The 17,536-nt window shown below is 40.5% G+C and overlaps 1 protein-coding gene across 8 annotated transcripts in view; it reads left to right on the forward strand.

Moving 5' to 3' along the window:
• rbm33a (RNA binding motif protein 33a) overlaps window positions 1-17,536 on the forward strand; it is a 170,792-nt gene that overhangs the window by 14,599 nt on the left and 138,657 nt on the right. For all 8 annotated transcript variants that reach the window (XM_085987527.1, XM_085987530.1, XM_085987533.1 and 5 more), the window contains exons 3-4: window positions 10,111-10,159; window positions 11,381-11,451. In XM_085987527.1, coding sequence (XP_085843653.1) covers window positions 10,111-10,159; window positions 11,381-11,451 — 120 coding nt within the window. The remainder of the gene's footprint in view (window positions 1-10,110; window positions 10,160-11,380; window positions 11,452-17,536) is intronic.

A 17,536-nucleotide genomic window follows, 5' to 3' on the forward strand; every position in this document is an offset into this window, starting at 1 on the left:
CCTACTTTACACAGTGGATACATGAGAGCAATTACAGAATCAATTACGTTGGAGAGATTTGATGATGCCAGCTAACTTTACAAGGCAGTAATCCAATTGGATAGGGTTTAATGTCAAACTGCTAAATTTAGAAGGCATTAATCTAATTAGAGGGATCCAATGATGTCAAACTTAGGCAATTTATGGTGCATTCACACATTAGCTTGAGTTTCACAGCAAAGTGCTTTACGTTGTACAGAAACATTGAATTTGGGGTGTTGGTTGAGATTTGGGCCAGTGAGCTGAGTGGATTGCACTGGAACTGTTGAAGTGAAATCCCCCTGAGCTGGTAGTTACACACCAGAACTGCAAACCAGACTGTTGTGTAAATGTGGTCTTCTGCAGTTCAGCTTCAGAAGTGTGCAGTAGGGTGAGGGCAAAGCTGATAGATATATATATCTTAGATAGAGATAGATAGATATATTTTTGCAAATTTAAGCAAAAATCTTTTGGACAGTTGGTTGTCCCTTCTGAGGCTAATGTAGGAAATGTTTTTAATTACTGCTAAATGTAACGAGCTGTCGCGTGTACATTTCTTGTAATTCATCACATGCATCATAATGCAAGGACATCACGTTTTCACAGCATTGAAACCCAGGAAGTCAAGTTAGTTATTGGAAGACACCGTATCAGTTGGTGCTCTAAACTCCAAGTGAACTTGAGGGATACGCTTTCAGTTTGCTTGGTGCAGTATAAATGCACCTCGTCATCTGTGCGTGAGATTATCCCTAAAGTTTTTGTACATTTATATAGATTGTTTTAATTCCTCTGTGTTTTCTATTAATGTTAGTAGCAGTTATCGGTGCCAGCAATTGATCATTTGCTGCTTGTCCTTGATGCATGGTGTCCAAATAAAAAGATTAACAAGTGAGCAATTACTGCAATTTTGTTCTAAAATCTGTAATTATTTAAACCCCGTCTATTATTATTGATGTGCTCCTGTAATCACTGAATTTGACCTTTGGTTTCTCAATATGACAGATCATATTTCACCCGGTGTCATCTGTGAAATGCAAATATTCCAGAGAACATGCAATTGTAGTCTGCTTAATCAGCCCATAGCAGGAGTATTGATCATCTTCAAATCAACTTTTGCCAAAAACTTAGAAATCTGATGACATAATGGACAAATGCACTCCCGAATGTGGCATTGAACCACCCAGACCAGGACGATCCCAGGGTCGATGCCTGCTCTGTGCTGAGTTAGTTGATTTTGCCTTGAGCAGTGCGGAGTGCTGTAATTGGCTCCGGACCACTGCGTTAGGGAAGAGGAAAGTCTACCAGTGTTCTTGCTACTGATTGCAATCCATTGTCCCCTTACTGTAAGTCATGTGTGTGTGTCAGGTGAGGATAGGACTGGTCTGTGCTGCACTGGAATAGCCTCACCGTTGAATAACTTGGTGACAGTCGCAGCTCAGGTCCACATTTGGGTGAAGTGTTGGAGGATGCATGGCACTGATGGAACTGTTTCCTAACGCGAGGCGGTGCTTTCAGGAGAGGACAATATTGCACAAGAAGAAAGATTGATGTTACCAGGGACCGACACAGGGTAAAGTACTTGGTGTCGGCCTTGGTTCAGTGGTACCACTCTTGTCTCTGAGTCAGAAGATCACGGATTCATGCCCAACACTAGAGAATATAATCTAAACTGACACTCCAGTGCAGTACTGAAGGAGTGCTGCACTGTCAGAAACACTGTCATACGGATGAGATGTTACACCAAGGCCTGTCCGCCCTCCCTGGTGGATATGAAAGATCCCATAGCATTATTTGAATAAGACATGGGTAATTCTCATGATATATGGCCAACATTTATCCCTCAACCACCACCATTAAAGCAAATTAACTGCCATTTGTTACTGCTATTTGTGGGGCTGTGCTGTGTGCAAATTACATAGAAACATAGAAAAATAGGAGCAGGAGTAGGCCATTTGACCCTTCGAGCCTGCTCCGCCATTCAATATGATCATGGCTGATCCTCTATCTCAATACCATATTCCCGCTCTTTCCCCATACCCCTTGATGCCTTTTGTGTCTAGAAATGTATCTCCTCAAATGTATTCAGTGACTTGGCCTCCACAGCCTTCTGTGGTAGAGAATTCCACAGGTTCACCATCCTCTGAGTGAAGAAATTTCTCTGCATCTCAGTCCTAAATGTCCTACCCTTTAACCTGAGACTGTGACCCCTAGTTGTTGACTGCCATGTTTGTCTACATTACAAGAGTGACTACATTAAAAAAAAAAGTACTTCATTGGCTGCAAAGCACTAGGACATTCTGAGGATGTGAATTGTGCTATATAAATGTTTGTTTCTAATAGCATAAGTGTATATTATATCCATTGCTCTACAAAAACTTCAGTTAGAAATTAGTGAAAATTTATAATTGCTGCAAACTTGTTTGATATAAATTTTATTACTAACTTGAAGACTTTTTTCCTCATCGGGAGCTTAGTGTTTTTCTTACTATATTAGCAATTCAACTGGGCACTTGGCGTGGGGGGTCAGGGAAGAGGAGAGAGAATTGTTATTGGAAAATTTCCAATAAAGTGGGGGGCGGGACGGGAGAGGAGAGAATTATTTTGGAATAATACAGTGGCAGTAATTGTATCCCTGCTTGGATGGAAGAACCTTTGTAGAGTTACACGGTTGCTATTTTTGATGTCCCCTGGAAGCCCTCAGTTTGGACTAGTACCTCTAATTCTTAATCAAATAAATAGAAGCTAATACAAAAAAAAGAGTTCTGTCTTACTGTTGAACTTAACAATAAACAGGGTGCAAATGAGAGCATGAAGGATGAGGGAAATGTTTTTTCCCCCTCCAATATTCTCTCAATTTCTCCCCTCCTTTCCGAAGGTGTTCACTCTTGCTCGGGTACAGTCCCACTAGCCTGAAATCCTCTGATACCTCACCCAAGGTTTATTTGAATTTAAAATGAGTGTCAGTGGGATATTTAACCATGGAAGATATCACAAATAAGTCTTAAGTTTATCCTCGGCCAAATGCCAACTCACGAGCACTTTTTCCAGCAAAAGTCAGTGGCTAGTAATTGTGAGCAGGAACTTTTTATGGTATTTTCCATCACTAGCCTAGAGGCTAATTATAGCAACTGGTGCTCTGGCTGCCATCCGGTTAACTCGGCATCGACTCGGAACTCTGTTGTCGAGTTACTCTCGCCAGCACCTTTCTCCACTGTGCCACTGAGGAATTGTCAGTGGCTTTTTTAAGTGAAGTACTTGGACAAAATATTTCTGTAGCTTTCTACTCCTTCTTTGTATTTTCATCTTTTTAAAAGAATGTAGACAATGTGAAAAGCCATGGCACATAGTGCAGGACATCCACTAAGATCGAGTAAAAGACAATACATGATAAATTGGGAGCAGCGATTGGGTGATGCCAAGTGTGGGTTATAAAAACCAGAAGATTGTAGGGGGAATGAAAGACTGAGATGATGGAGTTCTCCAGTTTTAAGGCCCAGGGTAAAAATGAGTTGGAGTGGGAGACTAATGAATCATGAGTACTACATAATGGAGCAGTAGGAAGAGGGTGTGTAATTGGAGTTGAGAAGGAGCACTAGAGGATGTTCAGAGGTACTGACTAATAGCATTGATAAAATAATGACAAGGATTGCACGAGAGACAGAGAGGCCAGAAGTGAGAAAAAGATTGCTTGTTAGATGACCAGTTTTTTTTCCTCTTGTGGCCTTTTCAAGGGTCGTGAAAGAAAGCTAGAAGAGCCTTCCCTAATTATGAGACAGTATTCCTCTTTGGATTTGGGGCTTTATAGAGAATTATGAAATATTGATAGATAAGTTACAGTAGAGGAAACTGAATACCATTTGAGGTAAGAGGAGATTGTGAAGCCAAGAATGTTGATAGTTGAAAGCGTAAGGGTAGAAATATCAAAGGTGAGTGGTGGTGGGTTAGATTTGAAAGTCACGAGCACGCTGCATGAAGAACTGAAACTAGAATTTCATTGTCCCATTGAAAGGCATGGAAGAAATCAAGATGTTATGATTAAGCTATTGTATAGCAAGAGGACTAGAGGTTGTGAGCACTGAGGGTGTGCAATATGATGAAAACACATGAATGTAAAGTGTGATCATTAGCAAACAATGTGGATAGGGTTTGTGCATAATTGGAGGACATTGATGTGAAGCTGTAAAGTGGGAGAGAGAAGGACATAGAAACATAAAAGATAGGAGCAGGAGTAGGCCATTCGGCCCCTCGAGCCTGCTCCGCCATTTAATGAGATCATGGCTGATCATCCAAATTCAGTACCCTGTCCCTGCTTTCTCCCCATATCCCTTGATCCCTTTAGCCTTAAGAAATATATCCAACTCCTTCTTGAATATATTTAATGAATTGGCCTCAACTGCCTTCTGTGGTAGAGAATTCCACAGGTTCACCACTCTCTGGGTGAAGAAATTCCTCCTCATCTCTGTCCTAAATGGCTTACCCCTTATCCTTAGACTGTGACCCCTGGTTCTGGACTCTTCTGCCGTCGGGAACATCCTTCCTGCATCTAGTCTGTCTAGTCCTGTTAGAATTTTATAAGTTTCAATGAGATCCCCTCTCATTCTTCTAAACCCCAGTGAGTATAAGCCCAATCTCTCCTCATATGTCATTCCTGCCATCCTAGGTATCAGTCTGGTGAATCTTCGCTGCACCTCCCCCCCCCCCCCCCCCCCCCCCAATGGCAAGAACATCCTTCCTCAGATAAGGCGACCAAAACTGCACACAATACTCCAGATGTGGTCTCAACAAGGCCCTGCACAAATGCAGCAAGACATCCATGCTCCTGTACTCGAATCCTCTCGCTACGAAGGCCAACATACCATTTGCCTTCTTAACCGCCTGCTTCACCTGCATGCTTACCTTCAGCGACTGCTGCATGCTTACCTTCAGCGACTGGTGCACAAGGACACCCAGGTCTCGTTGCACTTCCCCATCTCCCAATCTATTGCTGTTCAGATAAAAATCTGCCTTCCTGTTTTTGCCACCAAAGTGGATAACCTCGCATTTATCCACATTGGGCAGGTGCATGGCAAATGCAGTATAATCACCCAACTTGTCCAAATCATACTGGAGTTTCTCTGCATCCTCCTCACAGCACACACGCCCACCCAGCTTTGTGTCGTCTGCAAACTTGGAGATATTACATCTAGTTCCCTTGTCTAGATCATTAATATATATTGTGAATAGCTGGGGTCCTAGCACTGATCCCTGTGGTACCCCATTAGTCACTGCCTGCCACTCGGAGAAAGACCCGTTTATTCCAACTCTTTGCTTCCTGTCTGCCAACCAGTTCTTGATTCAAGTCAGTACCTTACCCCCAATCCTATGTGCTTTAACTTTACACGCTAATCTCTTATGCGGGACCATATCGAAAGCCTTCTGAAAGTCCAAATACACCACATCCACTGGTTCTCCCTTATCTATTCTACCAGTTACATCCTCAAAAAATTCCAGTAGATTAGTCAAGTACGGTTTACCTTTTGTAAACCCATGTTGACTTTGTCCAATCCTGTCACTGTTTTCCAAGTGTTCTGCTATTACATCTTTTATAATAGATTCTAGCATTTTCCCCGCTACTGATGTCAGGCTTACTGGTCTATAATTCCCCGTTTTCTCTCTACCACCTTTTTTGAATAGTGGGGTAACATTAGCTATCCTCCAATCCATGGGAACTGTTCCAGAGTCTCTAGAATTTTGGAAGATGACCATCAATGCATCTACTATTTCTAGGGCCACTTCCTTAAGTACCCTAGGATGTAGATTATCAGGCCCTGGGGATTTATTGGCTTTCAATCCCGTCAATTTCCCTAACGTCATTTCCCTACAAATACTGATTTCATTCAGTTCCTCCCTCTCATTAGACCCTATGTTCCCCGACATCTCTGGGAGGTTATTTGTGTCCTCCTTTGTGAAGACAGAACCAAAGTATGTATTTAATTGGTCTGCCATTTCTTTGTTCCCCATTATAAATTCCCCAGATTCTGACTGCAAGGGACCTATGCTTGACTTCACCAATCTTTTTCTCTTCACATATCTATAGAAGCTTTTACAGTCAGTTTTTATGTTCTCTGAAAGCTTACACTCATACTCTATTTCCCCCCTCTTAATTAATCCCTTTGTCCTCCTTTGCTGAATCCTAAACTGCTCCCAATCCTCAGGTTTGCTGCTTTTTCTGGCCAATTTATATGTCCTCTCCTTGGATCTTATGCTATCCCTAATTTCCCTTGTTGGCCACAGTTGAGTCACCTTTTTTGTTTTATTTTTATGCCAAACAGAGATGAACAAATTCTGTAGTTCATACATGCGATCTTTAAATGTTTGCCATTGCCTATCCATCGTCAACCATTTAAGTAACATTCCCCAATCCATCCTGCCCAACTTGCGCCTCATACCATCGTAGTTTCCTTTATTTAAATTCAGGACCCTAGTCTCTGAGTCAAATACTTCACACTCTATCTTAATGAAGAATTCAATCCTATTATCGCTCTGCCCCAAGGGACCTCGCACAACAAGATTGCTAATTAATCCTTTCTCATTCACCAGGCTGATACCTGGGATGGCAGGAATGACGTATGAGGAGAGATTGTGTCGATTGGGCTTATACTCACTGGAGTTTAGAAGATTGAGAGGGGATCTCATCGAAACCTATAAAATTCTGTCAGGCCTGGACAGACTAGATGCAGGAAGGATGTTTCTGATGGCCGGGGAGTCCCGAACCAGGGGTCATAGTCTAAGGATAAGGGGTAAGCCATTTCGGACTGAAATGAGGAGGAATTTCTTCACCCAGAGAGTGGTGAACCTGTGGAATTCTCTGCCACAGAGGGCGGTGGAGGCCAGTTCATTAAATATATTCAAGAAAGAGTTGGATATATTTCTTAAGGCTAAAGGGATCAAGGGATATGGGGAGCAGGCAGGGACAGGGTACTGAATTTGGATGATCAGCCATGATCTCATTGAATGGCGGAGCAGGCTCAAAGTGCCGAATGGCCTACTCCTGCTCCTATCTTCTATGTATCTATTAATGGTGCACCTTATCATGTCTCTGAATTGTCCCAAAGTGCTTCAAAATGAATTAATGTGAAGTTGCTGTTACGTTGACAAATATGGCACCAATTTGCACGCATTGAATCATAGAAATTTATGGCACAGAAGGAAGGCCATTCGGCCCATTTTGTCAGCGCTGGTCAAGAAAAGAGCTATCCAGTCTAATAAAGTGCCGCAAACAGAAATTCAGTGTTTAAGAACTATTTTGCATGTTATGTTCAGACTGGTTATTAAAAAGCACAGCATTTTTCATACTACTGGTAAGATTCAATGCGAACCTGGCAGTAAACAAAATAATTGCTTGTAAAGCAACTGCTCTCGAACGCCCTGCGTCCTTATTGTGCGCATATATGCACAACACATATCCATATGTCGAGCCCGTTGAAAATCTCTGCTCACCCTTCTGTACTGACTGTTCCAATTAATTATTCACTACTGCAGCTCTCCACCCCTTCCAGCTCATCTCATGGGTGCAACGTTGCCAACTTTTCAGCATTCTGTATAACTAGGATCGACACAAGGAATTTTACCTGAGGGTAGAGTCTGATTAAATATTCACAGATGAATTTCGTGCAAGGTCTATCTTGGGTGGAGGGTAAAGGTAGAAACTGAATCTGTTTCATATTTAGAAATGTTTCTATATTAGTGAAATAAAATGGAAAATGCTGGAAATATATAGTGGGCAAGTCAGCATCTTAAAGAGGAAAGATAATGATGCAGACAGAAACTCTTCATTGGTACTTCGGAGGTTTGGGCTAAGGCACATTGCCAGGGCAGCAGAGAAAGAGCTTTAGTTTGCATGTAACCTATGTTGTATCTGATGTGAGCATGCTTGTGGTTGACACTGTGCGCCCAAAATGGACTCTTTGATAAAGTTGGGTTTAGTTGTGGATTTACACAACTGAGCAAAGATCAAGTTGGCTTGGCAAGCTTCAAACTGATCAAAATGCCAGGTGCAATGGGCAGAATTGTTACAAGTATCAGCAGAATGACATGTTTGATGGAACCAAGATGTATGTTCAACAGACATGGTAATGAAACCTTGCATGCCAGCTAGAACAAAGCTGACCAATAGAAAGCATTGACTAGTCACAGGCATGGCTACATGCATATAGTTTTAACCACATGCATTTAATTTTAGTAGAAAAAGCCATGCACACAATGCAGGTAAAAGTACTCCATGGGTACGTCGGATGATCAGGGATGTAGGTAAATGAATAATTGACTGACTTGTTTGAGATCATTTGGAATGTCAATAAGGATTGCCAATATAAAAACTGAGGGTTCTTCAGTTTTGTTTCAGTTTTATTTTTAGTGTTTAAAAAAGGTAAGAAAAATTGGACCCTTAAAACCTGTGTAAAATTGTAGAAAATCATCAGGAAAGCAAGCAAGGAACTTAAATGTACAGTCAAGCTACATGAGAACCCACAGTTATTTGCACAGTTCACAGACATCACTTTTATGGGATTTAGGCTCTCACTTAACCTCTGCATAGTTTTTAAAATATTAAAAATAGAGATCAAAATCTTCTGTTTATTGTTGTGGCTGCCACTATGAATGTAGAATAATAATTTAAAAATTATAGCTTATGGGGAACAGTTGTAATCTTACTTACCCATATATCTCCTCCTTTGGCTTGGTGTCCATTTTGTATGGTTATGCTTGTGATGTGCCTGGAACATTTTTCTATGTTAAAGGTGCTTTATAAATGATCATTGTTATAGTACACAATGCCTTGGTGTATGATCTGATTGATTGACCTCCGTCTTGAGACTATCGGTGTGGTAACTGTCAGTGCTACACTTGCTCTATACCTAACTAGATATGATGCAGACATTTGCTGCAGTGTAAGGAATATAGTCCTCACAGCAACATGTAACATATCTGGTCTCCTTTTATATAAAAAAAAAATAATAATAATTCTGAATCGCACAGTCTTCATTTCTTTTCCTGCCAAGAATTAGTTGCACAGATGTCTGTGCATCGCATCAGTGATATCAGCATGGCATGTAGAGCACAGTGGATGCTAATGTTGTGGATGCAATCAATGCACAAGTATCTCTGGACCTGATTTTTGGGAAGGAAATGGAAAAGTTTGATGGTTTTTTTTTTGCTTTAATTTAGGAGGGAATCAATTTTCACCAGTTATCACCTGAAAAGATGGGAATTTTTTTATTGGAAATTGTATTTTTTTTAAGCTATTGATTCCTAGTTATTAAATACTGGCCTGATCAGTAGTTGAGTAGTCATTGTTGATGGTGAACATTAAAGTCATCAAAAAATGATTTCAGTAGATGGGGGATGTTAAATAGATGTTGCTTGACAGAATATTGATGAGTTCTACCGAGACATCAACGTTCGAGATAGCCGATGGATTTAGTGAGGTGAGGAGGAGAGTATTTTGGCCACAGGTCATTGAGGTAAATTGATTCTAAGGAGCCAAGACAACCAGTAGGGATATCAGAACAAACCTAACAACTGCACCTCCCTGGGTCAGAAGTTGGAGTAGAAAGTGTAAGGGAATTTGAAAGTGTGAGAGAATCAAAAAGGTAAAACTTGGGTTTGTGTAATGCTGTCATACTGCTAAATCTACTCGACAGTGATTCAGTCCATAGCTTTATTTAAGAAATCTTGATGCAGAATTGGAAGCATTTCTCTGCTTGTCTTTAATGAATGGTTTGTGTACCAGTTATGCATTTTTAAAAATGTAACTTTTTCACAGTGGGTACATAATTTGCACTTTTGTGTCTTTACTTACAATTGTACAAGTTTACTGACCATGAAAACTTGCATGAAGGTGGAACTTAATGTACCGGAATTTATTGACTATGCTTTTTTTTACAATGTTAGTTGAATCCGAATATTAGCCACTTAATAAATGCTGCTCTGCTAATGTATTAGTAGTTTAACTATTTCAAACTAGATAAAACAACATGTTAAATCTACAGTATGTGTCTTTCAGCAGTGGTCAGTAAATGAAATTATAGACAATAATTATTGTCTTTCTTACAGTGATCTTGAAGATGACTTGCTTAGTGATGACTGGGGGTTGAGCAAAAAGGTAAGGCGAACAGAAATGTCTCTGGGGTGGCTCTTTTCAGCTCACTGATTAGACCATTAATGCTCTTATTTCTCTCCATTTTGTAACTTTTTTTTGGATCATTAGTAACAAAACTAGCAAAAGATTAAATATTTGGACTATTAGTTTTCAAAACCGGATTGATGCACAAGCTTGCTCAAATGTCTCTTAGTGGAGGTGTACCTTTCAGTAAATGCACAGAACAGCATCAGGAAGGTGCTATAAACTGAGCAGTGCAGTATATAATGCATAAGTTGTTATATGGTAAGTGAGTGCTTGGAAAGACACAAGTGGTAATCTGTTTCTGCTACAAATTGTGCTGCACTTTGTATGTTAATAAATGGAGTAATAAAATGTCCCCAGTTCACCAACTAATTGCTGGCTGCATCATCTTATGAGCAGTCAGCACACTTTCCTAAGTGAACTGAGAACAAATTGCTCCTGAATTTGCTGCAGATTTGAAGAGGCAATTTACACTGACATTTCCAAGCCCAACTTCACTTCTGGTTTTGAAACCAGTGTGAAGCCTTTGATAACATAATGTTTGTGTTTTGAGGATGACCTTGATTGTGGCATGCATTTTGAACCCGAGCTGCGGAGTACAGTGCTTACACTGTGGCCTGAGATCTGCGGTTTGAGTGTGAAACCCCCAGCTGCTGTTGGGTTCACATCCAATGTCCCGGTGCAATCACCAGTCAAATCACTAGTGAGAATTCCTATTTGCACATTAACTTCAGTATTACAATTCTAATATTGTCCAGATGCATCCTCCGTGTCATCAATGACCAACAGAATGCATTCACTTACCTGCTCATATCACAAAATGAAGGCAAAATGGTGCAAGCACATAGATTTTACAATATAGATATTTGAGAATGCAGCAAGAATCAGTGCTATCTTGTGCAAAACAGATTTGGTTGAGAAATGTACCAAATGCTCATTTCCAGTTTATAGCGGAGGTCCTTTTTGCAATCCTCCAAGTTGTTAATTTAGTGTGTAAAAACTTGGATCTGTTGATTAGAAACAGTTTTATAAATAGCTGCAGTCTGACGAGTTAAAACTGAAAATAATGCAATAGCTAATGAAAGCTTGTTGGATAATGAATTTTAGATGAGGTAATTTAGAACTGTTTTTAAGTTGAGCTATTCTTGCTTTCTCATTTAAGCGCATTTGGTGCTTTTTTTAAATTTCTTCCCACATTAGAATCAGTCTGACCAATCTGATGAAGAACTTGATGATAACCTTTTGCAAAGTGATGAAGAAGCAAGTGAAAGGTACAGTCGATTCTGCCATTTATTTTGTGATTCATGGATTCTGAAAATTGTGCACTTACAAGTAAAATGACGATAGTCTACGACTTTTAACGTTAGACAAAAGACCATAATTGTGATTCAGACTGCACATTACTGTACACTGGAGATGTAATTTGTTTTATGTTTTCAGTAAAATTTAATTCTGTTGTGAAAGAGTCTTCTGGTCTGCTTAAACAGGTATTAAACGTACTTTAAGATATAGCATTTTGCTAGTTCTTTCCTGCTCTAGGTTGAGCAGCCCTTTCACATGCCTAGATTTTGGTACATCTGATTCAATCAAATTTTGAATACAGACATCACTGAAAGGAGTAATAAGGAAGATTTAAAGAAAACTTCATAGTAGCTAAATTGGATGGAGGTTAATACATTACATTAAAAGTGCCCCTTTTAATTGCAACCATGTTTACCTAACCTTTAAGGAGAAAGAAATGATCAACAGCTGTGCAAAAAGCATTTGAGATATTCTGAAGACGGTTACTGCTATCATTTTATGCTGCAATAATCTGTAAAATGTCTATTATTTTATCCTCCTGGCTTATGAATGAAGAAGTTTAATATTAATGATAATGGTCTGCATTTTGCAATCTGCGGGCAAGTGACGACGCTCGCTGCTGACCTCCAAGAAAGCTGTCCACAAAGATCTAGCAATCTCTGGCGTGGATTTCACCTTTCCCGGCGTTAATTTCATTCTGGCACCATGTATAGGGGATCTCTGGCGTCCAGCAACAGCGATGCCATCAAGCAGGTTAAGCAGCTAATCATATTGAAGAATTCTTACAGACAGCAAACCAGGAAGTAAAAAGCACTGATTAGCATTCACTTTACAATCATTTTAGAGAGCGAAATAAATATTGGGACATACACATGGGATTAAGGTAGAAGCTGAAATATCATAAGCTTAAAAGTTTTTAAATTTAAAATCTATGGGAATTTGTATCATGATGGAGAAATTTGTCATTCCACAAATATAAAATTAGTTTTTCAGCACCAGAGAGCTTGTTCAGTAATTATGACTTTGTGTGCTGTTTAAAACCCCAGTTCCACCTCATTCAACAAGGCTTAACTTTTTCTGGGGTTTTTACAATGAGATTAGAGTGTTAAAAAGTGGAAGTTCACATCAATTCAAGTGATTTGTAAGATTTCCATCTGCGAGGTCTTCAACAGCGCACCCTGTGGAGGAGCGGGGAATCACTGATGGCAACTTCTGGATTTCCGCGTTAAACTGCGCATGTGCGGACGCGAGAGGTTGCTGTCAGTTTCACAGAGTAATGATGGCGAACACTGCAACTGCAAATTCTGGGCCACTCTATTGACTTTCTTATCCCTACTTTTTTCTCTTGTGGGGATCTGTTTTAGCTGCCTACAGCTGTCACCCAAATAGACAAAATGCAGTGCTTTGATTGAAGTCTGTAAAATTCACACTCTGTACTAATTCTGTTTCTGCTATATTTTTGTTCAACTAGGACTCATTAGATAGTTACTGTGCCCTCTGAAGAAGAGCCACGTTTATATTATGCAAGTGCTGTCAACTGCAGATGTATGGGTCTTGCACAGCTGACCACACCAAAGATAAACATGCCAAAAGGGCGTAAAAGAAAAGACAGCCATGCCAAAAGGGTGTAAAAGAAAAGACAGCCATCTGTGGCTAACTAAAGAAATTAAGGATAGTATTCGACTAAAAACAACGGCATATAAGGTAGCCAAATCTAGTGGGAGGATAGAGGATTGGGGAAACTTTAAAAGACAGCAAAAAATAACAAAAAGATTGATTAAGAAAGGGAAGATAGATTATGAAAGTAAATTAGCCAAAAATATAAAAACAGATAGTAAGAGTTTTTATAGTTATATAAAAAGAAAAAGGGTGGCTAAAGTAAATGTTGGTCCCTTGGAGGATGGGACTGGGAAATTAATGGTGGGAAATATGGAGATGGCAAAAACACTGAATGAATATTTTGTATCAGTCTTTACAGTAGAGGACACCAAGAATATCCCAACACTGGACAAGCAGGGGGCTATGGGGGGGGAGGAGATAAACACGATCAAAATCACTAAGGAAGTGGGACTCAAGGCGGATAAATCACCTGGACCTGATGGCTTACATCCCAGGGTTTTGAGGGAAGTGGCGGTAGGGATTGTGGATGCATTGGTAATAATCTTCCAAAACTCCCTGGACTCAGCAAAGGTCCCGGCAGACTGGAAAACTGCTAATGTAACACCCTTATTTAAAAAGGGCAGTAGACAGAAGGCTGGAAACTATAGACCGGTTAGCCTAACATCTGTGGTAGGTAAAATTTTGGAGTCCATTATTAAGGAGACAGTAACAGGACATTTGGATAATCATAATTTAATAAGACAAAGTCAGCATGGTTTTATGAAGGGGAAGTCATGTTTGACAAATTTGCTGGAGTTCTTTGAGGAAGTAACATATAGGGTGGATAAAGGTGAACCAGTGGACGTAGTGTATTTAGACTTCCAAAAGGCATTTGACAAGGTGCCACACAAGATTATTGCTTAAGATAAAAAATCATGGGATTGGGGGTAATATTCTGGCATGGCTAGAGGATTGGCTATCTAACAGAAGGCAGAGAGTTGGGATAAATGGTTCATTCTCAGACTGGCAATCAGTAACCAGTGGTGTTCCGCAGGGGTCAGTGCTGGGTCCCCAACTCTTTACAATCTATATCAACGATTTGGAGGAGGGGACCGAGTAACATATCAAAGTTTGCAGATGATACTAAGATGGGAGGGAAAGTAGTGAGTGAGGAGGACATAAAAAACCTGCAAAGGGACATAGACACTAAGTAAGTGGGCAGAGATTTGGCAGATGGAATACAATACTGGAAAGTGTGAGGTTATGCACTTTGGCAGGAAAAATCGTAGAGCAAGTTATTATCTTAATGGCAAGAAACTGGAAAGTACGGAAGTACAAAGGGATCTGGGGGTCCTGGTGCACGAAACTCAAAAGGTTAGTATGCAGGTGCAGCAAGTGATTAAGAAGGCCAATGGAATGTTGGCTTTCATTGCTAGGGGGATAGAATATAAAAATAGGGAGGTATTGCTTCAGTTGTACAAGGTATTGGTGAGACCGCACCTGGAATACTGCATACAGTTTTGGTGTCCATACTTAAGAAAAGACATACGTGCTCTCGAGTCAGTACAAAGAAGGTTCACTCGGTTAATCCCGGGGATGAGGGGATGGACATATGAGGAGAGGTTGAGTAGATTGGGACTCTACTCATTGGAGTTCAGAAGAATGAGAGGCGATCTTATTGAAACATATAAGATTGTGAAGGGGTTGGATCGGGTGGATGCGGGGAGGATGTTCCCGATGATGAGTGAAACTAGAACCAGGGGGCACAGTCTTAGAATAAGGGGCTGCTCTTTCAAAACTGAGATGAGGAGGAACTACTTCACTGAGGGTGGTAGGTCCATGGAATATGCTGCCCCAAAAAGCTGTCGAAGCTACATCATTACATAAATTTAAAACAGAAATAGACAGTTTCCTAGAAGAAAAGGGAATTAAGGGTTACGGGGAGCGGGCAGGAATTTGGACATGAGTCTAGGTTCGGATCGGTCATGGCCCTGTGGGTGGCGGAGCGGGCCCAGGGGCCGTGTAGCCTGATCCTGCTCCTGTTTCGTGTGTCTAATTCTGTTAGATTCAGGAGATAGTCCTGTGATAGTGGATTGGCGGTTAGGATCAGATCAGCCATGATCTTATTGAATGGCGGAGCAGGCTCGAGGGGCCGATTGGCCTACTCCTGCTCCTAGTTCTTATGTTCTTAAATTTGTTAAGGCAGGGCCTGGGAAGAGCCATTTTTACTGGGTCTTCTGCGCCAGCACAAGCAAATCTGGCAAGTTTATGTTTGATGTTGCTGTTAGATGTGCAGGGCTATGACATGGAATTAAGTGTGAGGTCATCCACTTTGGATCTGACAGAGACAAACTGGAATATTTTCCTAATGGTGAGACACTAGGAACTGTGGAGGAGCAAAGAGATTGGGTATCCATGTACACAAACCATGAAAAGCTAGTGCACAGGTACAAAAAGTAATGAAAGAGGGAAATGGAATGTTTACCTTTATCTGAAGTTGATTGGATTTAAAAGTGAGGAAGTGGCATTTCAGTTGTACAGAGCCATTGTCAGTCCCCATCTGGAGAACAGTGTTCAGTTTTGGGCACCAAGCCTCAGGAAAGATATATTGGCTGTTGAAGGAGTGCAGCACAGATTCACCAGAGTGATACCAGGGCTTAAAGCATTAAATTATGAAGACCGGTTGCATAAACTTGGCTTGTATTCCCTTGTGTTTAGAAGGTTGTGGGTGATCTAATCGAAGTATTTAAAATGGTAATGGAGTCAACAGTAGATCAGAAAAACTTTTTTTTTCTGGTGGGGAATCCAGAACCAGAGGGCATAATCTTAAAATTAAAGTTAGGTTATTTAGGAGTGAAATCAGGAAGCACTTTCACACACGGTAGTGGAAATCTGGAACTCGCTCCCCGAAAACACTATACTGGATCAATTAAAATTTTCAAGATTGGTATCTATGGATTTTTGTTAGGTTAGGGTATCAACGGATAGGGAACAAAGACAAAGGAGTTCATAGTGTATCCGGAATGGTTTCCTAGAACAGTATGTAATGAAAGCAACCAGGGAGCAGGCTATCTTGGATCTGGTACTGTGTAATGAGACAGAATTGATAAATGATCTTGTAGTAAAGGATCCTCTAGGAAAGAGTGATCATAGCATGGTTGAATTTCAAATTCATTTGGAGGGTGAGAAAGTTGTGTATCAAACCAGTGTCCTGACCTTAAACAAAGGCAATTACCATGTCATGCGGCCAGAACTGGCTAAAGTGGACTGGAAAAATAAATTAAAGGGTAAGACAATTGAAATGCAGTGGCGGACATTTAAGGAGATATTTCATAACTCTCAACAAAAATATATTCCAGTGAGAAAGAGAGATTTTAAGAGACGGGAGCACCATCCGTGGCTAACTAAGGAAGTAAAGGATGGTATCAAATTGAAAACTAAGGCATACAATGTTGCCAAGATTGGTGGGAGGCCAGAGGATTGGGAAATTTTAAAAAAACTAGCAAAGGATGCCAAAAAAAAATAAGAGAGAAGATGAATTATGAGAGTAAACTGGCAAGAAATATTAAAACAGAAAGAAAGAGATTTACAGGTATATGAAAAGGAAGAGAGTAGCTGAAGTAAAGATTGGTCCCTTAGAGGATGAGACTGGGGAATTAATAATGGGGAACGGGGAAATGGCAGAGACTGAACAAATATTTTGTATCTGTCTTTACGGTAGAAGACGCCATCAACATCCCAATAATGGATAATCAAGGGGCCACAGGGAGGGGGGAACTAAAGATTATCACTAAGGAAAAAGTACTTGGTAAAATAATGAAACTAAAAGACAAGTCCCCTGGACCAGATGGCCTGCATCCCAGGGTCTTAAAAGAAATGGCTGCAGAGATAGTGGATGCATTGGTTGCAATATACCAAAATTCCCTGGACTCTGGAGAGGTCCCAGCGGATTGGAAAACCGCAAATGTAACACCCCTGTTTAAAAAAGGAGGGAGACTGAAAGCCGGAAACTATAGACCAGTTAGCCTAACATCTGTCATTGGGAAAATGCTGGAGTCCTTCATTAAGGAAGCAGTAGCAGGGCATTTGGAAAATCATAATGCAGTCAAGCAGAGTCAGCATGGTTTTATGAAAGGGAAATCATGTTTAATAAATTTGCTGGAGTTCCTTGAGGATGTAACAAGCAGGGTGGACAAAGATGAACCAGTGAATGTGGTGTATTTGGATTTCCAGAAGGCATTCGATAAGGTGCCACATAAAAGGTTACTGCACAAGATAAGAGCTCACGGAGTTGGGGGTAATATATTGGCATGGATAGAGAATTGGCTAACTAACAAAGCAGAGAGTCGGGATAAATGGGTCTTTTTCCGGTTGGCAAACGGTAACTAGTGGGGTGATACAGGGATCAGTGCTGGGGCCTCAACTATTTAAAATCTACATTAATGACTTGAATGA

The sequence above is a fragment of the Somniosus microcephalus genome, chromosome 5 (assembly GCF_052327205.1).
Source record: "Somniosus microcephalus isolate GS21.2 chromosome 5, FLI_Smic_1.0, whole genome shotgun sequence".
In the NCBI taxonomy this organism is placed as follows: domain Eukaryota; kingdom Metazoa; phylum Chordata; class Chondrichthyes; order Squaliformes; family Somniosidae; genus Somniosus; species Somniosus microcephalus.